General features: G+C 36.6%; 1 protein-coding gene across 1 annotated transcript; it reads left to right on the top strand.

Moving 5' to 3' along the window:
* The first annotated feature begins 4722 nt into the window (after positions 1 to 4722).
* On the top strand, positions 4723 to 19745 carry LOC108664988 (A-kinase anchor protein 10, mitochondrial). Its single transcript, XM_047883546.1, has 9 exons — positions 4723 to 4987; positions 12216 to 12383; positions 12998 to 13955; positions 14200 to 14323; positions 14773 to 15203; positions 15307 to 15328; positions 16666 to 16850; positions 17408 to 17546; positions 18771 to 19745. Exons 1-9 carry the CDS (start codon positions 4963 to 4965, stop codon positions 19299 to 19301), a joined length of 2583 nt encoding a protein of 860 aa, XP_047739502.1. The 5' UTR covers positions 4723 to 4962; the 3' UTR covers positions 19302 to 19745.
* The last annotated feature ends 4786 nt before the right edge of the window (positions 19746 to 24531 follow it).

The raw sequence follows: 24531 nt of genomic DNA, 5'->3' as shown, positions 1-24531 counted from the left end.
TTTGTTGACACATGGGCGAAGACGTAAACATTTGAGCAAACATTGACATCGGACCGTAGCTTCAGGTATGCTGTTAGTCTGATATAATAAAGTGTGTGCTCACTATCATATGATTCAATCTAAAAATCCATCATGCATTCAATGCAATACATTTGTTTTTAAATTATCGATTTTATCTAAGACTATTAGCTTACGTTACTTTCACCGTTTCAACTGCATGCTTTCCTTCTCGCTTCTGCTCTCTGACGAGTTTTTTGTCTCTTTCCCTGTAGGTACAAACCCTCTCCACTCGCATGTTGTCGGTCGCCAGTTTTGCACTTAAATAATTTCCGTACAAAAAGATGACATATAAATATCAGAGCTATTGCTTCAGGCCCTGCATAAACCATAGGTTTATCGCCCTGAAACTCATTCAACCGCGAAAGCCATCAAAGATCCAAACGGCAACTTGGTGCATAATTAAGACATTAGAGGGCCATATTGTAGTGACGCAGTATGCGAAGTGTTTTTTGTAAAGCGGCATGAGTGTCAGTAACAGGCTAACAGCAGACGTGTTTAAGAAACCTGCTTCTGGGCTTGTAAAGCAACAGCAGACGTGTTTATTAAAGGTAATTTGAACTTTTTTCACTTCGCTCCATACATATGCACACGTTTATAAATTAATCGAGTTTGAACGTAGACGAGCAAAAATAAGTTTCGAACCTTTTTTACAATTATACTCGCACTTAGAGACGATCATTGCAAAAATTATCTGGCGCGGCGACTTTCCTACTATATAAACTTGTATTTTGGGTCCAAAAAATTTTGTTCAAAGATCACAATAACAGATGATGTTTCTTGGTAACTTCTTTCTCTCGATTGTCATTTGTTATAAGTAGACTTATTACCGGCGCTTCTCTATGAATTTTCAATTTACCGTCGCGACCCTTCGAGTGAATTGCTCCTTCCGAGAATGAAATGCGCTTGTTGCGATATCACTCATAAATTTTTGCAGCTTCGACTGTATTTCACTCGGAAATGATCACCTGCATGACACGCATTAGTTACAATTGGCGGCACTTTGTAAAAACGACGCTTTTTATGAGAGGTGAACCAGTTAATTAATAACCGGCTCAGTTAATTGAATAAAATTGATTGAGTCACAGCTTTGGTATATATGGGATTATCAACGGGATTCTCGAGAATAGGATCCACGTAGTTCTCAAATCTCAAATTAAATATCAGAGATTATTCATTTCACGCATGCTCCATAAAAACCGCATGAATATGCCACATACGGTCAAGCAATGAGCTCCGTCCTCACCACTATATTGTATAGCCTCAATAGGCTAATGAATCAACATTCATAAATATCTTCATCCCGCACGTTTTTCAGAGCTCCGTTTTATGTCATTCGTATCGTTGTGACTTCCGCATCCGCTGACCATCGGCGCTAATCCAGTTTCTCTGTGCGTGACTGGCTCAGTTAATTGAATAAAATTGATTGCGTCACAGCTTTAGTATGGAATTATCAATGGGATTCTCGTTAATAAAATCCACGTAGTTCTAAAATCTCAAATTAAATCTCAGAGATTATCCATTCCAGGCAATGCTGGTCTAAGCTATAAGTCAAATAACATGTAAGTAAATAGTTAGCTCACATATAGGTAGGTTAATATATATTTCGCATATGGGTACGTAAGTAGTTAGTTCGCCTATAGGTAGGTTAATAGTTAGTTCACCTATCGGTAGGTTAATAGTTAGTTCGCCTATAGGTGGCCGGTAGGTTAATAGTTAGTTCGCCTAGAGGTACGTAAATAGTTTGTTTACATATAGGTAGGTTAATAGTTAGTTCACCTATAGGTATCAGCAAGTATACCTGCTCTGACCATGCTTGTCTCTGCGTGTCAGCTGACAGCAAGTATACCTGCTCTGACCATGCTTGTCTCTGCGTGTCAGCTGGCAGCAAGTATACCTGCTCTGACCATGCTTGTCTCTGCGCGTATACATTGTTAATATCGTTAATATTATATTGTATATTAGAATATAAAATAATATTATAATATATTGGCTAACACACGTACGCACAGGATGGTAAGCGGGACATGCTAATTCCAGCTGAATTTGATTAACGACTTTTATTTAACCACAGTTCATTACAAAGTTGTCTGTCTCAATATAATTCGTATTCCAGTGTATTATACATAAGTATTAAGAAAATAAAGTTCGCACTTGATTTTAGAAATTGGCCTCTAAAATATTATTAAGTCTAACAGTTGTATAGAGTTCAATAAAACTGTTAGTATAGTGTTTTAACAGGAAATATTCGGTTGAAAATCAAAGATTAAAAAAATTTCATGATTGACATGTAGTGAGAACTTTTTGCAGAACTTCCCAATCCTCAAAAAAGTGTGAGTAGCCGGAAAAGAAGTAAAGCTGTCAAGAGAAATAATTCAATTTCAGAAAAAAATGTGAGTTATATCAAAGTTTGTTTATAGCAAACGTTTTCCGACACAGAAAGGCACTGCACAACCGAGCGGCACGCAAGTTGCGGCTGGAATGAAAGCCATGACATTATATACTGCTGCACCGGGCAGTCACTGCTACTGTAGTCGTGCACTCACTGCTGCTACTGTAGCGGTGCACTCACTGCTGCTACTGTAGCTGTGCACTCACTGCTGCTATTGTAGCGGTGCACTCACTGCTGCTACAGTAGCGGTGTACTCACTGTTGCTACTGTAGCTGTGCACTCACTGCTGCTATTGTAGCGGTGCACTCACTGCTGCTACAGTAGCGGTGTACTCACTGTTGCTACTGTAGCGGTGCTCTCACTGCTGCCACTGTGGCCGGGTTCTCACTGCTGCTACTGTAGCCGTGCTCTCACTGCTGCTACTGTAGCGGTGCTCTCACTGCTGCTACTGTAGCTGTGTACTCACTGCTGCTACTGTAGCGGTGTACTCACTGCTGCTACTGTAGCGGTGTACTCACTGCTGCTACTGTAGCTGTGTACTCACTGCTGCTACTGTAGCGGTGTACTCACTGCTGCTACTGTAGTCGTGCACTCTCTGCTGCTACTGTAGCCTTGCTCTCACTGCTGCTACTGTAGCGGTGCACTCACTACTGCTACTGTAGCCGTGCTCTCACTGCTGCTACTGTAGCGGTGCACTCACTGCTGCTACTGTAGTCGTGCACTCACTGCTGCTACTGTAGCCTTGCCCTCACTGCTGCTACTGTAGCCGTGCACTCACTGCTGCTACTGTAGCGGTGCTCTCACTGCTGCTACTGTAGCCGTGCTCTCACTGCTGCTACTGTAGCGGTGCTCTCACTGCTGCTACTGTAGCGGTGCACTCACTGCTGCTACTGTAGCCGTGCACGCACTGCTGCTACTGTAGCGGTGCTCTCACTGCTGCTACTGTAGCGGTGCACTCACTGCTACTGTTACGTAGTAATATCATTTCAAATAGTACGCACAAGTAAGCCATATTACTGGCCGTATTACTCCTATGAAATGGGCGCAAAATCCGCAAAGCCAAAATTAGTTCACAGATAAATTAGGGTAGATCATAAAAGTTACAAAGTTGATTGTCCTCATACTAGATTAAACTTGCCAGTGTGGCGTTTGTTGCAATCAAATTGCGGATTTATGCATCTTGTGATCTCAATGGCTTTTGGTAAGGCAAGTATGCGCTTTTTGGCCCCTGAATTTTCAATTGATTACGAGGATCAACCAGAACTGTGCAGAGAATCCGACATATTCATCGATGTTACAGAGGGAACACTGATGGATTGCAACCGAATGATGGTAAAGAACATTCATGTAATATTCATTCATATAAAAAGAAGAATTTAATCCTATGGGTTGGCAAGATGCAAAGAGGTCGTATAGTAGAATGCACCCAAAAAATCAATTGTTGTGAGGTTATTTGCTCATGTTGGTCTTGGAGTCAGTCGTGGAGCAAATTACTAAAATTAAACAGTTGATCCTTTTCATTTGATTCAAATGCTGGAATATTCACAACTATATTATTAATCGTAATAGTGTGACAGGCTAAATGAAAAAAATAAAAAATAGACATTTTTTATTTATTTGAAATAAAAAACTCTGTGGTTTATATTTGGTTCTAGGATACCTGTTTCAGCTCATACATGTTTAAGAATGTCTCTAAAGGATTCAGACCTCGTTCAATGTATCTATAATCTACTGTGGCTATTGCTGATAACCACTTGTTATTGTTGATATCCCTGGTCATCTGGTGAAATTTCGTAGGAGTTCCGCCTCCTATAGGCGTTCATTCATACTGTGCGGTCTTCAGGGACAAGACGCTCATGAAGTTGATCGCTCTGGCATTATACCTTATACGAATACGTATTTTTAAAGCTTTACATAAAAAAAAGTGTTCCATTGAATATAATTCTGTGAATCATTTATTATTTTGAAGTATTGGGTATTGTAGGAAATATAAAACGAAGTGACATTCGGAAAGGAGGAGAGTGCATTCAGCCGTTGACGAATTAAGACGTGCTCAAAATCTCTCTGTTTACTTTAACAAGTGTGTGTGTGTGTGTCATGGCTGCACCAGTTCTGTGATTTGCCCTAAACAAGAGAATTGTTGATAACAAGGAGAGCTCATGCCAGCAAAGAAGGAAATGAAATTGAGAGAAACATGATGAAGACTTCAACTAAATAACTATTGCTGAGTCCAGGTGTTACAAGCGGTCAACGTGCGACTTCTTCTTCACCTACAACCCGCGACCACCGAAATTTCGTAGTATGGTAGTCTACACGATGGAGTGTTCGTAGGATAAAGACGTGATCACAAATGCTATTAAGTCTAACTATGTTTCGTCGTAGCTTTATAAATACAACGTCTTTTGCTGTTGAAAGTTGTGCGGTTGTGCCTTAGTTAGAAATTAGAATGACGGAAAATTGATTAGTTGAGTCATACCGCATACGGTCATACTCATACCTAATCTATCATAATCATGGCGTTAATTTGGAAGAAGTTTCGTAAGTATTATTCAGAATTATAGCATGATTTCTAATTAAATATTGTAATTTAGCTATTTATGCAGTTATGCTTTACTTTCATCATGATATATGATAAAATGAACATCATAACTCAATTTTTTATTCCAATATTTTATATTAAAATTATTAGTGAATTCGTATTCTCTCTCTCATCCTAGATTCAAAATAGGAATTTGAACTGAAGCTGCCTGAGAATAGGACCAAAATGCCAGTGAATCAGGCCAATTTTACACCCATGGCTTGTTCCATAAAAAATGAGAAAATAACTTTTCATTTATTACATATATGCTTTTTTAAACACCTTAACATATTGCATCCTAATGCAGAATCTCTATAAAGTATAAGCTAGTGTTATTTTCTATGCCTAGTAATTGACAGCATGGAATATATCTACTTGGCAAGCTGCCACTGAATTTTTTTGAGCCATGGTTTCATGTATTTGCCAGCTGTGATTCCAATTCTTTGAGCTGTGAATTCTATATCTCGCCATATAATCTCGGCCATGAAAAGCCATTAACGAGCCGCAAACATATTTACAAAGTCTGTGCACATGTTACCTCAAATCGCAAATTTTACCATAAAACAGTCAAACAGCAAAACTTACATTTGGCTTCACTTAAGTCAAGTTTAGTGGCAACTGAATACATGATAGTACAGTCTTACTGCTCTGATATGACCGCAACTATGTGAAGGGAAACGTTTTATGTTGACTTGTTTTTATTATGTTTAGCAGGATATTTTGGAAGGAACATTGAAGTAATGCGTATTGCGCCATCATTGCGGAAGAAAATTTTTGGAATCAACATGTTTGCAAAGTTTCAAACCGTGATTTTTTCAATCAAGCAAAAATACATGACATTAGAGCTGCAAGATTTCATACCTACTGAAATTAAATGAAATTAGAGCCAGGATATTTCAGAAAGAAATAGGACTTTTCCTGACCTGGTAATTGAGATAGCTACGCTTAGTTTTCTTCCTAAATGAAACAGAACTACAATCAAATGAATGTTATACTGCACCATAAATCAGTATTTTATCATATACTGATTTTATCATATATAACAAATAGTTACTAATTTTGTTTAATTTTCTAGCAGATTCTTAACAACAAATATTATTTTAACAACAATGCTAAGGCATCCTGCTAATGAATCAGTATAATTTTATGATTATTCTATATTGAACCAACATCATAAAACAAAATTAATGCTAAAAGAACTGCAATGGTTGGGACAATGATATGAATATTTTTATGGGGGAGCAGGCATTACTGTTCAAATTGTCAGTTCACAGTGGCTGATTGAACTTCAAATTAAAAAAAAAACTATAAAAACATGAAACTGAGCACTTATTGAATTTGGCTTTAGCTAAGCATGGTTGTCCAATGTAAATGCATTAAAGTAATTCATGTAGGTTACTTTAATTCAGTGTACTAAGAATTACACAAAAACATTGTTCTAAAGGAAAGTAACATCACTAATAAAATATAATATTCTCAAATAGTTATAGTGATTCCATGGTTATTATTAAATTAACTGTTTTTATGTAGGGCCCAAATGCTTTAATAATGATATAACATTTTCATTTTTTTAATAATGATTTAACACAGCGCCAGTAATTCTTTAGGGCTAATTTAATAATTAATAAAATTAATTACCATCAAACAGAGTAGTAAGCCGTAAGAGATGGGCAGGGTAAATCATAAAATGTTAAAGCAACAGAACTAATTGAAATAATGGAAAACTAAAAATACCATCAAACGGGTAATAAGGGATGGTTTTTAGTATTTTTTGTTAATAACTTCTTTCCATGTAACATTTCTTGGGCTTATTTAATAGTTCTTTGCAAAGGCTATTGTATGGCATTTAAAAAAAATTCCATATGTTATTCACAAGGTGCCAGACACAAAATAAAAGTGTCCTGAATTACCCCTGGGAAGGGGGTAATCCAGGACACTTGAAATAAAACTTAATTTTAAAATGTTTGAAGCATGCATAGTGTCCTCATCTATTACTAACAGTACTCTAAAGTCCTCTCTTCCTTTGTAGATGATGTAGATGTAGAATAAATGGCATTTTCTGTAATTTTTACTTGTTTTCCTTTATTGATGTTAATATCTGATTGGTCTGCTGGTGTTGCCGAATGGTTATGACGTCACACTTGTTTGGTCGTGAGATGGCTTTGTGCTGCGTGCTAATTGGTTCAGGAAGCCCCGGTAGCCTACGTGGCATGGGCTGGCTGTAACGTGACGCAAGTTGGCGGCAATGCTGTTGGGGAAAGGAGTCTTGCATGACCCATGATAGGGTGAGCATCTTGCAAGCATGTGCTATTAACAATTGATGTGATAATGCCATATCCATACATTACCGTATTATTGATGTGATATTACCTTGTCCATGAACATGCCATTGAGCATTTACAATGGCCTTGTCTACTGCAAGTTTCATATCAGCAGCCATATAGCACTTTTCTGCATGTGTAAGCTTACAGGATGGCTTGTAATTTCACACCATTTTATTTGGGTCAAGTGAATTCACTATAACAAAAAAATATCATAAAAACGCCCCTGAAACAGAAAAAAAAATTCTAGTGAAAACCATCATGTTTTTTGGAGAAATAAATCATAGTTATTATTATTGATGTGATCATATTACCTTGTCCATGAACATGCCATTGAGCATTTACAATGGCCTTGTCTACTGCAAGCTTCATATCAGCAGCCATATAGCACTTTTCTGCATCTGTAAGCTTACAGGATGGCTTGTAATTTCACACCATTTTAAATGGGTCAAGTGAATTCACTATAACAAAAAAATATCATAAAAACGCACCTGAAACAAAGAAAAATTCTAGTGAAAACCATCATGTTTTTTGGAGAAATAAATCATAGTTTAGGTTAATTGCTTTTCATAATATGTTGCCCAGTGCACAATTCTATCTGTGACATTCTCTGCACAATTTTGTGATGACTGATGATGCAGTAATTTTTTGTTAAGTGGAATTTTTTCCACTGAGCGAGGTGAATATAATCAAAATTTTTTGTTGGTAATTGATTTTTGATAACTGGAGCCTTTGATAATCGTGGTTCTACTGTAAATGCGTTTCTGAGTGTGTCCCTTATTACCAGGGGGGTGTCCCTTATTAACCTGCCTTGCAGAAATGGCGGCAATTTTTTCGGAATGAGATATGCAAATTCTGTCAATAACATTTTTGTGCCAACACCTGTGTGCAACTTTTATGTAAGTAAAATTTTTTGATATGGCAAAAATTTTTTTTCTACAGACTTTGACATAGGTACATTCCCAAAATAGCACCTTTGACACTTTTTTCAGGGATTTTTTAGAGATAGTAAATGAATGATTTCTTAGCTTGCTTTATGCTATATAGATAGTAAAAATGTTGAACTTTACACCACTATTTTTAGTTTTGCAATATTTTGATTAGTTTAGCTGCTACAACATTTCTACAAAATGTGGGACAACTGTCCCGATTTACCTTGCCAAGTTAATTATTTATTTATTTGTTATTATTGATTTATTACCCCGTTTGATGGTAATGGCATAAACTTCAACATTCTTCCTATCTGTATAGCATGAAGGAAGTTGAGAAATCATACATTTGCTGGCTCTAAAAAATCCATGAAAAAATATTGAAAAGTGGTATTTTGAAAAAGTCATTCTGCTAAGGGCTGTAGTAAAAAAAAATATTTGGCGTATTAAAAAATTTTGCTGGGAAAAAAGTTGCAGACAGGTGTAGGCTTTTAAACTTTACTGACAGAATTTTCATACCTCAATCCAAAACAAAATAGCAGCTATTTCTGCCTGATGGGGTAATAAGGGACACCCCTAAAAATGCATTTACAGTAGAACCTCAGTTAGCAAAGGCCCCAATTAACAAAAAAAAATTGATTTACAACAAAACTTTGATTTACCTTGCACAGTGGAAAAATTGTAGTCGTCAAAAAATTAGTGCATCATCGGTCCTCAGAAATTGTGCATAGAATTTCATAGATACAATTGTGCACTGGCAACATTGCATGAAAAGTAATTTACTTAAACTATGACTCATTTCTCCAAATAATATTATGGTTGTCACTAAAATATTCCTTTTGGTTTCAGGTATGTTATTTTCAGTTTTTTTTTCACTTGAACCAGGTCTTGGTCAAAAATGAAAAATTTTGGCTTTTCCGTTTTATTGGCTCATTTGTAGCTGCTGAAAAGGCGTGTCTAATGCAGCAAACTGCATGTATGTGCGTGCTCTAGTTTTTGAGTAGAGCAATTTAAAAAATGTAAAAATGAACATTTTCAAAAATATGTACAAAGATGTATTCAAATTAAATCTGTGTACATAGATCATTATTCATGCTAATAGCAAAGTGGTTGCACCCATTTGAAAGCTCCAAACAAGAGGCGTTCAGCAAAGCTAATATAATTGATGTACATACAATAATCTTTGCATAAGGCTGTTTTGAACTTTTATGAAATGACCATTTTATAATAAAATTTACAAATTTTCATTTAACTGGTATTTGTAGATCATTATTCTTGTTAATTACAAAGTATTTGCACTTGTTTGAAAGCTACAACCAATGCCTATGTTTGAAAGCTACAACTGATATATCTCCCCTTAAAATGGTTTGAAATTACAAGCCTAGTCCTGTAAGCTTACAGTTACAGAAGAAATGCTATACGGCTGCTGATATGAAACTTGCAATACACAAGGTCATTGTCAATGCTCAATAGCATGCCCATGGATATGGTAATATCACATCAATAATACAGTAATGTATGGATATGGTAATGTATCAATAATGGAAAAACAAGCACAAATCAGAGAAAATTACATTTATTCTACATTTACATCATCTACAAAGGAAGAGGATAACTTCAGAGTACTGTTTGTATAATAGATGAGTACACTCTGCATGCTTCAAATGTTTAAAATTGAGTTTTATTTCAAGTGTCCCTTTTTACCCCATTTCCAGATTAATTCAGGAGCCTTTTATTTTGTGTCTAGCGCCTTACAAATAGCAAATGGAATTTTTTGAAGAAGCCACACAATAGCCCTCACAAAGACCTTTAAAATGAGCCCAAACTCATTTATGAAATGTTTCATGGTAAGAAGTTATTAACAACAAATGCTCAAAATTATACTACCTTACTACCCCATTTGAATGCTTGTTTGTTAATTCTTATTACTACCTCTTATGTTTTCAAAATGTTTTACTGCAGAGCAAAAATTTGCTGAGCACCATCAGTTCAAGCTTCTTGAAGACACTGCTTGGCTGATGGATCTTGCAGAATTTTGCTATGCCTTACCCAGCCTGAAAACATTATTACATTTACCAAATAGAAAAACATACATTTATAATGTAAATATTTGGGTTTAATAATTAATAAATTGGCCCTATGTAATAACTGGCTTCATGTTGCTGATGAATAATGTATTTCAAGTATCAAGTTTTCCATGCCCTAATTACATAGTACTAAATTAGAATAGTTAGAATTTACTAATAATTTATTGTATCAAGAAACCCAAATTGTGTTTCAAACAATATTTTTTTTTTTGCAGTTTAGCAATGATGACCGGTAGGTAAGACAAATTCATCAACTATTTTATTTATCTAATTTGTATAATTTATTTAATATATTGGTAGTATGATATAAGTACTACCAATGATGATGAAAAGGAAAATAAAATGCATGTACCAGCTGAAGTAATTCTTGATATCACATGATTTTTATATTGTAGCAAAAGTAATAAATGGATTAAATGCTGAATTTATTGGAGATGAGAGAAATTTTCTGAAATTTGTATAAATGGACTGTGCAGGAGTAATCATGGTTGAACTAAATGTTAGTTAAGTTATGGAAATGACAATGTAAGTAGTAAAGCGCAAATATTGAATATATGCAGGCTGGTGCAATTCAAACAGTTTTTTTTTACTAACTTGGCTTTAAAATATCCCTATTTTTTGCACAGGCACATTATTTCGCAGTTCTATCCTCTGAAGTAACATGGATGCACCCTTGATTTTTACCTGCAATGTTTGAAAATCATCCACAATACAGTCGTTTTCACCTGCAATTTTTGTCAACTTAAGCCCACTATTTCAAATTCGTCTCTCAGGGCCTTAATTCCTCAAACTTTCTTTAGTCAATCTTGATACATTTTGAGGATTCAGGATGGATAGGGTAAATTTTTTTTAGCACATTACAAAAATTATTATTAATTATATTATAAATTATATGAACAGGACAGTGAGAACAGGCCAATCTAGTACATTGGGTGGAATTTTTCAAACAATTGGCGGCAAAAGATCATTTTGTGGGGGATTTTTGGAAATCATTGACAAAGCCAAAAGTGCCATTATGCAGAATTTGGCAATGGAGTATATCTGCTTTCATAGCCACAACTTCCCTGCCATTTTTGGGACTGCCTGCTTGTTGCTACCTGAATTATCTCCCATATAATCATTAATACAATTCAGCTGCAAGATTGCAAAATTCTCTAAAATATGTGACTTTTGCATGGTTAAATTTCAGTGATATGTGTAAATATTTAATTTTGCTTGATGGTAAATCTGCAAAATCTTTAAAAACAGCACACATCATGAAATGTTTTCAGATATGAAAGATTTTTTACCTCGTGGAGTAACAGAATGGTCTTAAAATTTATTAATTGCTTCCTGATGGCAGGAATCATCATAACCTATTTAATATCTGAACACATCTCCGTTTTTAGATACCCAGCTGCAACTAAAATCTTCTATGTTTTGAGTTTCATTTGTCAATAGCTTCCTTCACTTACAACTTTGACCTCAATATGATCATCATTTGATGTTTACACTTCAAAGTAATATGAACCAATCTTATATTTGTGGCTAATCTTCAACAAAAATGTTTTTTAATTTGTCACCAATCATAAACATAAACATAAGCCTAAGCCACTCTTGCTCTAATTTGCTCTGACCAATATTGAGTGGTCTATTTTTTTTGTATGTAAATTTATCACACATTTATTGTTAATATTATGCAATATTTATTTTTTTTGGAAAGTTATGAATTTGTTTGGTACATATATAATATTTATTTGGTATATAATATTCAATTCCACTAAATATTTCTTCTTCCTAGATTCATTGAAAAATTTAACTGAGCAAATTTTTGGTTCAGTAAATATTTTATAGCTCAATTTGTTTTCTCAGGTGATGGCAATAACCACAAGGCAGGCCATCATGCTCCAAGACCAGGTGGAGAGGGCGTCATACAAACATCACTGCCTTCTAAAGTTTCTGCCAGAGAGATAATTTCGCCACAACACTCGCATAGTTTTGTCTCTCCTGCAGTTGAGCGACTTTTTTTTCCTAAGCTCAGTAAGCCACAACTCTTCCTGTCTGCACATCACTTTAGCACATGAAAATTTAATTTATTTTAAGTTTAATTTAGTTATTTGATCATTGACATTGATTTATAGAATGATAATTTGAGTCCTTTTTTAGTTTATATCAATAGAGATAAAAATGATTCACATAAAATGTATGCTACGGTATATTGAAAAATGCCAAGTATGTGATAATGATTGATACAAGTTTCCATTTGAAATTAGATGGATTTCAAAAGTTTACTAGTTTACTACATGAGTTACAGTGTACAGCTACTCATGGTTAAAAGTACTACAGGTTTAAAGCTACTGATTAATTTAGCAGCACAGGACTTCTTGCATGTAGAAATTTCTTGGTATTTCTCTAGCCCAAGTTTGATGTTTTAATGCCTGGTACAGTCAGTTTTTGGTATAAATTTATAGTAGATAGGTTATAATAAATCGGCTCTGTTCATTAAAAACTTTAGAGTCATTTTTCCTCTTGGAGTTTTGTTCATAGGTATATAATAAAATGGGAAAAATTTTTTTGCTGTAATTTTAATAAGATTATACACATTAGATTGTATTTATTCTGCTTCAGTTCATCATAATCACTTTTATGGGCAGGTCCAGATGTTAGTGATCCTCTGAAGGCTCAGCCTAATTTTGTCACGACGCTTCAACAAATATTGGACAATCTCAAGACAAGACGTTATTTTCTATCATATCTGGAAGGCAGTGAGTCTCAAGTACTGGCTGCCTTCTGGATTGATGTGCACAATCTTCAGCAATGTGGACTGGAAATTCTGGCTGAACAAAAAACTGGCTGCCAAGAGAAATGTTCAGATGTTGGCTCAAATAACATTCAAAGCAATGATGGAAATAAAATATTGTCTTGCTCTTCTACTGACAAAACCTGCGATGAAACAAAGAAAATTCTTGATGACAGACCTGACTGTAACGGCTCTGGAGATTCTATGGATGGAATTGTGGGAAAAGCCAGTGACTATACAAATCATTTTGTCCATGAGAAAAAAGAACTGGAGGGTTCTGTGTCTAATATTTCTAATGCTAACTTTTATAGTTCAAATTCTAATTCCTGTGATACTCAATTAGTGGATAATTATTCTTCCAATCAGTGTGAATTTAGTGATTCCGATAGACATATTATTAAACTTAGTAGTAATGATAACAACTCAAATTTTGAAAAACTCAACCCTCTCGAGAGTTTTGGAGAATTCATTATAGATCCTAACACTAAAGATGTCTCAAACCACAGGAGCAGTCTTACCAATGGCATTAATAACAATGAAAGTAAAGCAGTCCCCGGCGTAAAAGATTCTTCAGTAGAGCCATGCAACTTTAACAGAAACGAGGAAGGTTTCTCAAATGAGATTCTTCAGCACCTATTCAAAGAAGTTTGGAGGATATTTGAACGCTATATTGCCGTTGACTCAGACTATAAATGTCCTATCAGTGACAAAAGCAAAGCCAAAGCTCGAGAGAAAATTGGTAAAATGCATATAAACTTTGATCCTTACTGCTTCAAAGAAGCTCAGGACGAGGCTTACATGCTTTTGGAAGGGTGAGTTGTCAATTACAAATTCTGTTGTTTTGATTATTTATTAGTGTTTCTTGTACAGAAACTCCCTAGTACATATTTAAGTTGATTGTTACTTCCTCAAGCAATTTTGACAACTTGAGTGAAACTAAGCGTTTGTGAAGATTTGAATGAAAATATTTCCAGGCTTAGTAAATCTCTGTACTAATTAATATATTTGTTGTGTATATATAATAGTTTAGTTGATAACATCTCTCATTTCTTTCAGTGAGGTTGCAGGTTTCTTGTCAAGCAATTACCATCTACGGCATCAGCTTGACCTCCTCTCGTATTCCAGTCCAACTCTACCAGACATGTTATTTTCCCAAGCTGCCTTCCCGTACTTTGTTGAGGTGAGATAAACCTGTCAATTGATCCAGGTGAAAGTAACTTTTAAATTGAGCCAGGTGAGATAAACCTGTCAATTGATTCAGGTGAAAGTAACTTTTAAATAGATCAGAATTTTAATTGCTTGTGTACATGAAAAATCACTCCCGCTTTGCTGTGCTTCAATTATTATTCAACATTTTTTAAATCGTTTCTTTATCAGGCTATTTCAAGGCAATACAATTATTTTTGTATTTGCATACTGACCTTTTTTCTGCTCTAAGCCATAAGTTTTTCAACTTCGATAAGTAGGTACTTTAATGCATTTTTTTTTGCTGAAGATGAGTCTCATCTGGTTGGACATTATTCGTGGTTAAAACTTCATCGAGACTAAACTCATTTATTCTGGTTCATTTACATTTCATTGTACTAATAAGATGATATATTCCAAATAACCATGCTTTTCTTCTTCCAGTTCCTCGACCAGAAAGGAGGCCGGCCTTTGCTTGAGTTTTGGATGATGGCCTCTAATTTTAGAGAACAACTGCAGTCTGCCAGTGCACCATCATCTCCAACTGATACAACATTGGACAACTGTTCCCATGATACTTCGAAGACCCCACGAAACGAATCATTGTCAGTACAGAACCAGGAAGATGCCATGGTTATTTACGACAAATATTTCTCCCTGCAAGCATCACAAAAACTTGGGTTCAGTGACGAGCTCCGATGCTTTGTAGAGAGCAATATCTGCCAGGAACAAGGTCCGGACGCGGACTGCTTTGACGTCGCGGTGCGGATTGTCCTTTACGTCCTACAGACGTGCTTCTTACCTGACTACCTCAGCTCCACTCTCTATGATGGCTACATCTCTGACCTTCTTGCTAGTGTCAAGCATACCGCTGGGTTAGTCGTGTAGTATTCTTAAAGACAAAATTTTCTCTAATGATAACTTCAGATTTTATTTGTAATTATTTGTTTCATGTAATGTACTTCGTACTTTGGTCAGTCAGTGTCGAGCATACCGCTGGGTTAGTCGTGTAGTATACCAAAAACAAAATTTTCCCAAATGATAACTTAAGATTTTATTTGTAATTATTTGTTTCATGTAATGTACTTCGTACTTTGGTCACTTAGTGTCAAACATACCCCTACACACTATATATATCGCTGGACAAAAATCTTCCTACGATAATAATTCACATAATTTTATTTCATCTCAAAAATTTTCCACCGTGTCTCAAGAAAAATAATTTCTTCTATGTTTTTAGGTTCATATTAAATGCTGGATATCTCTTATTCCATTTGATTGGAAGCAGTTGTTAATGCAAGCTCGTTTGACTGCATGTCAGCTGACAAATTTATAAATTTTCCCTGGTCGCATTCACTTATGTATTTGATTTGTTATTGGAGATAAGATAACAGAATGTCTATCAGCTGGCTATCATGCACCTGGGGGGCAAATGCTCGTAGCAAACTAGATCCTTGATACATTTATTCTGCTGCTCCATGCGATGCGTGGAACATCGCTATTAAGAGCTACAGAAGCATTATAGAAACTAAAGCTATTGAGATATTATCACTGTTCATTACATGCATAAATTGCTGACAATTCTGCCTCTGAACAATACATGTGTTAGATCTACTGAAGCATTGTAGATCTTGAAACTATTGAGATATTATCACTGTTCATTACATGCATAAGTTAGTGACATTGCTGACTCTGAACAGTNTCGGTCCGACTAGTGGCCTCAACTGTATTTTATGTCTTCATTTTAAATTATTCAGTAGCAATCTAATTTATTCTCCCAGACAATTGATTTATCTATCAAGCCTATCAAGCCTGAGAGTTTTACTTCAATATTTGTGCTGTCAATGATATTCCATGAATTAATTTTGACCCGATTTTTTCTATTTAAACCACTACACTATTACTCAGAAATAATTAGTTATATTCATGAGTGATTGGTGTTATTCTTCAAGCTCTCGTTCTGCGTCTAATTCTTAATAGTAAGCAAATTTCCCGCCTATTTTGCACCATAGCAAAGAATCCAATGATGCCATAGACATTGAAACATAAGCTGATAGCTTCTGTTTGACATAAGCTGGTTAAATTGATACTTGAATACAAATCTCTATCCTGCTTATTGTGCTAGAACCTAAATAACTTATTTCATTGTCCCAATTTCCCGTCTAACAAATCTGTTATTTTCTGAGCATCATTTTCTGAATATCATCTATTATTATCATCTGAATATTGCCTGAATCTGAGTATTTTCTGAATATCATCTATTATTATCATCTAAATCTGAGTATTTTCTGAATATCATCTATTATTATCATCATCTGAATATTGTCTGAAACTGAGTATTTTCTGAATATCATCTATTATTATCATCTAAATCTAAGTATTTTCTTAATATCCTCTATTCCCGTGACAGGCCGCAGCTCTGGCAAGACTCCCGCGCTGCCCGCCGCTACGAGCGACATGCGCATAGACGCCAGGCTCATCTCTGATCCCGACTCTCTGTGGCGGCGGCCGAATATTACGGGGTTTGTTGAACCTGCGGCTCATTTTGCTTGTTTGACTGTTACGCTTTGATATGACATTTATCTTATGAATATTACGGGGTTTGTTGAACCTGCGGCTCATTTTGCTTGTTGTTTTACTGTTACGTTTTGATATGACATTTATCTTATGAATATTACGGGGTTTGTTGAACCTGCCGCTCATTTTGCTTGTTTGACTGTTACGTTTTGTTATGACATTTATCTTATCTTCCCTCTTATACTGTTGTTGGGATATTGCTTCCGATGAAGAATTTATTATTTTAACCACTACAGGTATCTTGGGAGATGCTATTAAAAACATTGTTAAGGAGCATGCAAGACATTTTCCTGTGTTTTATGGAATCGGATTTTATGTAACAAAGTTGATGGAAAGCTCTGTTCCATTCTTTGAATCACTCTTCAATTATCCCATGTAATTTAAGTTATAGTGCATTTCAATTATTTCTTTTCACTCCTTGCAATTGAATTGCTCTTTATTTCACTGTCCTACATTTCATTTAAAATGTAAAGTTATGTCATGTATTTGTTGATGGGTGCAGAGGGCTGAGCTGCGGATCCATTAATGCGCTGGGACGCTTCGAGTCGCTGCTGCAGGTAGAGGAGCTGAACGTCGCCAGCAACGACCACTCCAAGCTCGCCAGGACGCTGCGTAGACTCGCCAACAGAGACGATCATAAGGTAAATACTCTGGTTAATAAGGTAAATGATCATAGGTAAATACATAAGGTAAAGCAATAGCCTATTGCTTCTATAACTCCATGGCATTATGGAGGTTTTATTATCATGTTCCGCCAACAGAGACGGTCATAAGGTAACTACTGCTACCAATAGCCTGTTGATTTTATAACTCCATGGCAGTATGGAGGTTTTATTATCATGTTCCGCCAACAGAGACGATCATAAGGTAACTCTACTGCTACCAATAGCCTATTGCTTTTATAACTCCATGGCATTATGGAGTTTTTATTATCATGTTCCGCCAACAGAGACGATCATAAGGTAAATGCTGCTACCAACAGCCTGTTGCTTTTATAACTCCATGGCACTATGGAAGTTTTATTATCATGTTCCTTTTGGGGTTTAACCCTCTACCGCCTAACATGAGTAACCGGAGCAATATTGTCACAAGCCTACTTCCCAAAAAGGATACGTTCTAGTGAGCTCCAAATGACTTGCACTGATGGTTGCCGCCACGTACGACAACTTTAAAATATTCTCTGCTGCGTACAATCGTCCCCAGGTTGCTACACTCAATAGTTTACGTATAATTTAAGTTGTATGTTATGTTCTCGGAGAGTGACTTACGGCGGTAGAGGGTTAATAACTTCCTGATATTATCGATCTTTTATTGTTTTTTTTTCATTTCCATTTTCCGTATGTGGCACTAAAGTGGCGAAATTTATCAATTAAAATGAAGGGATTTAGTTGAGGTGAATCGGTATTACATTGACAAGATGCTCGTCGTGTATCGTAGATTTACCATTACATTGTTTCATCATAATAAATGAAAGAAGAATAAAGAATCATTACTAATTATAAATCATCATGTAAGTTAGATTGTGTAGCAGTGAAGCGTCGTATTTATTACACATGGCCTGTATTTATCTCCTAGTGTTTCTTGAGAATTATTTAAAGGGATATTAACGTTATAGATTTGTCGTTATCAGCTGAACAGACATGATTTTCAGAAGCATTAATAACCGTCAGTCAGCGAAGTCATTGACAAGTTCATGTTGCATGTAAAGTATTTTTGATAAGCTTAACAGTTAATTTATTGCGGCTGTTATACCACTCGTGGTTATTATATCTTGAAAGTTATTTTGTCAAGAGGCCATGCTATCCTCTCTTGAATGCGTATAACTGCTGACTGGCCCGAGACTGACTTGACCACCTTCATTCCAGACGCGCCTCGAGCAGGCATATTCAGTGGCTGCGGCGATCGTCGGAGACGTTACGCGTGTCACGCTGGACGCTCGTAACACTCCTGCGTCACCTTACCACCCCACCGACCCCTACGACCTGGCGAACCTTCGTCACCCCCAGCATCCACTAACCTCCTCCTCCTCCAAGCCCAATAATAACACCAACGTCTCGGACGACTTCGTACCTCCTTTGCTCTACTCGGAGTACTTCAAGCCCTTGATAGTGCGCGGCTCGAACTCTAACCTCTCCATAGCTTCTTCCACGTCTGATTTACCTCAGTCCTCTTCGAGTGTTTCTTCGCCCGCAAAGTCGAGTCTTGTTTCGATGCGCAAGTCTTCTTCAAATTACAACTTCAGTGACATCACCGACGGCCTCTTTGGTTCTGGTAGTCACGGCCTCGCTCATTCCTACAGCCTCGCCTCCTTCGACCTCGAAACTGATGTGGACGCCGATTTTCCCGCCCTCCCTACCGAGCCTGAATTGCAATTGAGAAAAAATTCGAAAATATAGCGATTACACCCAAAGTTCTTTCTGTTTCATATGATATTGTTGAATTAAAAATATTTATTCTGAAATTTATTTTTATTATTTCTTTCTGTTCATTGTCATTGTATTGTGTTTTCTCATTATAGGTTGTGTTTAGTGCCTTCGAATTTCTGGACTGGATTTCTTTCAGCCTTCCTGCGATCGCTCTTGAAATGATACCACGGGTGTTGTAATATGAATTTTTAGCCGGAATATACAGCTTGATAAATATTACTTCATTAATGATGTCTTCTTTTAAGAAAACCTAACATGTTGCCCACTTGTATAACGTAGTAAAACATTGTGAAATAATTAATTCTCAATTGCCAGTTCCCATCATTTTGGTCAAGGTTTTTTTATCGTGTTTATGAATGTAGATTTTGACGTTTTTTATCTGAGGTTACTGCGTAATCTTTGTGGCAGTGTAGCTACTGCCGCTGACCTACAAGCGTCATGCTGGCCCTTAATTCCTGCATTCTTATATATTTGGTGAGGCATTCAAACTGTGATCGCCTCTATTAATTAAGATAATTTGAAGCTAGCGCGTGGACGATACACGCATTTTGATGGATTTTTATCGCTGTGAGTGCAATTAGTCTAGCATTCCTGTTCAGGGTAATATATTCTATGTACATTGTTCACGGAATGGACACGAGTCCTTTATAATGTCTTGATTATGAGTCTCATTTGTTTTCTCTTTGTTCTTGTTAAGGCTCGTATTCCCACACGTCGTGGGAGAAACCGTAGTGCTTCTTTGAGCTGCTCTTTGTGGAAGCTCAAAGTTGCCTTGCACTTCTGTGTTCTTTGAAGTTCAAGTATAAGATAACTATTTTGCACGCTGAGTTCTTCCGTGTATGCGCAGACTGATTTCTGATTTCTTTGCATTTTTGATTTATTGCGACCAAGTTTAGTGCAAAACTCTTGATTTCATTGATTTCAATGCAAAATCTTACAAGGTGTAATTAAATATTGCATTGTAATTTTCCTTTCTTAGGAAATTGAACTAAATAATTTTCAGAAATCGCCCGATATAAAAAATTACCCTTAGCTCCCTGTTCTGCTTCTCGTTGAATTATGTGCCTAACTCCTCGTTACGTTTGAAGATCTTGTTTCAATTATTACATGTTCATGTTGCTTACGTTATCCCTGCCTGTGCCTGGTTGTGTTTATCAATAATTTAATATTTGTTAATGATCGTTCCACGGGACGAAGTAAAATATCTCGATTTGTTTTTAAACGAGCACAGATTGTCTTTTTCTCTGTTCACGTATGATCGAAGTTCTTTGCTTTTCTATGTACTTTCTATGATTTATAAGGCTTGTGACAAATCGAACATACGTCATAAGTGTCGCTGGCAACGCACAAAATATCCATACTCGGTGTAACGTTGGCTGGTATGAGAGTACATCTCGTACCGTTGTAGGCAAAATTATTCCACCGAGCCTCATGCAATCCTTAAGTCTGCTTCAAAAATTTTCCAGTAGTTTAGATTTAAAATTATATAAAATAACTAATACTTGTTGCCTTGGACACCAATTCTAGAGTGAAACTTAGTGTTTCTAATATGAATATGGCCTGGCGTTTCTAAAATTTGAAATTGATTTGAAATTTGAGGGTTTTTTCAGTAAAACGTTTGTCGTGTAGTTGGGCTAATCCTGCTTCTGCTGTCAAGCCATCCTCGAATGCCTGAAGCCTTCGCAGGCGTGGGCCGAGATTCATACAAATTTTTTCTCCTTTATTTAGTGTGGTATTATTCTCTTAGTAGTCTGACTGCTCATTTACGTTATTTGTTATGAATGCTTCAGTCCCGTACTTTCTTCCATTGCTCTCATGCGTTTTTTATGTTATGGCTTGCAAACCTTTTAGTGTTAACTGAAAACACTCTCAATTGTTTAGATTCCATTTATTTAGCAATATATAGTACCTATGTTATATTCCTTTGAGTTACAGGGTAAACGGATTTCTCCTTAGAATCTGATTGACTGTCAATGGAGCATTAAGTTCAAGACCTGTTGTCATGTGGTCGATTTTTGCACACGATTCCTAGAGAACTAAAAATGCTACTATTTTAATAATACATTTAACGAGAATCTCAATAATGTGTTCACCTTGAATCAAACTTAATTCATTTGAAGGGGAAAAAATTATAACGGGGCCTTGACATTTTCTGACGCAAGCTTGGAAAAGTTTCTTAATTTTGCCAACGGTTCACTGTTCGATATAAACTAGTCGCCAGAAAGTGTTTATCTAATTTGAATTGAAGTGAAATTTTTCCTTAATTCCAGAGTAAGTTTAACTCGCTTCGACTTGGTGGAATTTTATCGAAAGGAAATACATCATTTTATTAGAATACTCTGGATTGAAAGTGTAACTGGAGTGAGAGTGACTGGAGTGAGAGTGACTGGAGTGGGAGTGACTGGAGTGAGAGTGACTGGAGTGAGAGTGTAACTGGAGTGAGAGTGACTGGAGTGAGAGTGATTGGAGTGGGAGTGACTGGAGTGAGAGTGACTGGAGTGAGAGTGTAACTGGAGTGAGAGTGATTGGNTGAAATACAATGCTGTCTCTTATACACATCTAGATGTGTATAAGAGACAGGAGTGAGAGTGTCTGGAGTGAGAGTGTCTGGAGTGAGAGTGTCTGGAGTGAGAGTGACTGGAGTGAGAGTGACTGGAGTGAGAGTGTAACTGGAGTGAGAGTGACTGGAGTGAGAGTGTTACTGGCGTGAGAGTGCTCTTATTCTTAAATATGTCATGTGCTCTTTAAATTGTTTGCAGGAATTTTTGTGGCGTTACACGTGACAATGCAATGACGTCTTCTGTATATGTCAAGCCTTCCATATCAGGGGTTGAGCTTTTCCTGTTTCTTTGATCAATATTAATTTGTTGAAATGATATATGCTTATTCCAGTACATTCTTAATGATTATTCGCAACTTCATTTCACGCGCACTGAATTTTTTTACTGTTTTTGGTTCTCTCATTTGAGAATTTTAGCGTCGAACGATTATTGCGATGTTCCTTCATACTTTTTGTCATGATGCGCTTGGTCCTCTGTAATGACTTCATTATGATTATTATTGACTGGAGACCAGTTAATAATGTGTGCACTGGCTCAAGTAAATATTATTAGATAATGAAATCGAGATCAGTTCGACGTGATGTCTAAGTCTGTATAAATTAAAACATATTGGAACCTGTTTCGTATAATCGTCTTTAGGTTCCTGAGAAGGATATACAATTCAATTGAGTAAAAATTCATATATTTTTATTTTCTTATGAATTCCCTGAAGCAAGTTACCTGGTATGAAATGTGGAAAAATTCAAACAGCATCGAAAAACGGGAATAGTCAAAAAATTATTTGCAATTGGCTCGGCGATTATGACTATTAGTGATCCGAAGTCGTTCCCTTCCTCGGTTTACTGATGAAGTAAAAGATTCTTTTTTACTGGATTTCAAATCGGGCTTTAAGTAATATCATTAGCTCGTCCATGATCAACCTTCGTGGTATGTGTGGACTTGGTAACTTGAGACATAACTACTAGCAATGACAAGGCTGATGCCATGCTTGATTGCATTCCTTGCCATGCAAGAACTCTGAACCACTTCAACACTTTCGGGCCGAATTGTTAGGACGAATTTTCATAGCAGTTTTTCCACGCATTTTGCCAAATCGAAACCGACCTTGACCTAATCAACAACGAAGCTATTTATTCTCAGTGCACTCCTGCGATCTTTGTCTAAGTTTTCATTTTATCAAATAGCATAACGTTGTTAATTGGATTAAGATCGGTTTTATTTGCCGAAATTATGCATGGAAAATATACTAAAACTTCAGCGCTCATTCATTCATTCATTCATTCCACGAAGAGATTGTCGTGGCGTCTCGTTCACATCGAACTTCGAGGGCACGTTACAAGCGGCTTAAAAAGACCCGAAAGGATAAAAACAGATGACGTCTATGCTAAAACAGAGGACATGTGCCAAGACTGATGACGTCTATGCTAGAACAAACAACATCTATACCAAACCAGTAATATGCATGATAGATTAGATGACAGCTAGGCCTAAGATTCAAAGGCTCTANGTCTGCTCGCGCGATGGACAGCCCGCTGGAGCAGCCGAACACCACGCTTCGAGGCGCGACATTCGTCGTCAAACCACGGGTCGGAGGCTCGCTGGGGGACACGAACAGTTCGTGCAGGAATGAGGTCGTCGAGTAAAGATGTCAATTCGATGTCGTAGAGTTTTGCTAGATCATCCACCGACAGCTCCGACCATGAGCCCGGCCGACCAAGTCGGGTCTCCTGCTCTCTAAATAAATTCTGTCGATACTACCATAATCATCATGTCGATAATATAATAATTTTGGTCCTGGGCCAATACTTTAAAAAAAAGTTAAGAGATCGTAAGTTCATCAGCCAATCATTGACTGCCTTCCAAGTAAATTTCACCAATCATAGACAAGCAAATAGAGCGTAAGTACTTACGTTCACTTAGCGAGTTTTGAAAGTATGGCCCCTGGTCGTTTCTGATTTGCCTAACGTATGCATTGAAAACCTGCTATGGAAACTCATCCCAAAAATTTGATCCACAGGTGTCGATGTGGTGACTCTGATGTGTTATGGTACTTGTGAGAACTAATGAAATACAATGTAAGCAATGATGATTGTCACATAACAATTTTTATGTGTATGAGTATGACAATGTTTAAATCTGTTTTTCCAGGGTCACCACTCACCACATATCAATCCCAACGTGGAAAATTTTGGGTCAAACGTGTCGATGTGGTGAATACTCGAAATTTATGAGTTGAGATAATTCGGCACTGTATAATTTTCTCACCGTACCTGTCCAATATTACTACAAAATTAAACACAAAAATACTGATTAAAAACGTCCCATTGCCTTCTTTGTGAATTTTGCTCACCTAAGGCACTAGGTTGTTATGATAGATAATTGCTCAAAATTTTAATAACTGAGTTTCATATAAAAGTTAAAGTCTCGGACAAATTTGTCCTAGACGTTAAAAGTTAGTCATGCATGCCTTGCAATGTCCAGCAGCTATCTCAATCAATCGTCAGTAATGGAAAGATAGGGTTTAAAAGGCCGGATCCCTTGTGGAATCAAGTCACAAAAAGTACATGAATAGGCAACAGGCCATGGGCCTATTTCTTCAGTGCCAACACTTCTATTCTATACTAATTAATCAGGTGCCA

The sequence above is a fragment of the Hyalella azteca genome, unplaced genomic scaffold (assembly GCF_000764305.2).
Source record: "Hyalella azteca isolate HAZT.00-mixed unplaced genomic scaffold, Hazt_2.0.2 contig13225, whole genome shotgun sequence".
Taxonomy (NCBI): Eukaryota; Metazoa; Arthropoda; class Malacostraca; order Amphipoda; family Hyalellidae; genus Hyalella; species Hyalella azteca.
This window is presented reverse-complemented; position numbering and strand designations above follow the sequence as displayed.

What these genes read in the sequence shown, in the direction of transcription:
- LOC108664988 (XM_047883546.1), top strand. Translation starts at nt 4,963, where the DNA reads ATGGCGTTAATTTGGAAGAAGTTTC. An exon ending in AGTGTCGAGCATACCGCTGG is followed by an intron (nt 15,329 to 16,665) that starts GTTAGTCGTGTA and finishes TCTGAAACTGAG; the next exon opens with TATTTTCTGAATATCATCTA. An exon ending in CCAACAGAGACGATCATAAG is followed by an intron (nt 17,547 to 18,770) that starts GTAAATACTCTG and finishes CCTTCATTCCAG; the next exon opens with ACGCGCCTCGAGCAGGCATA.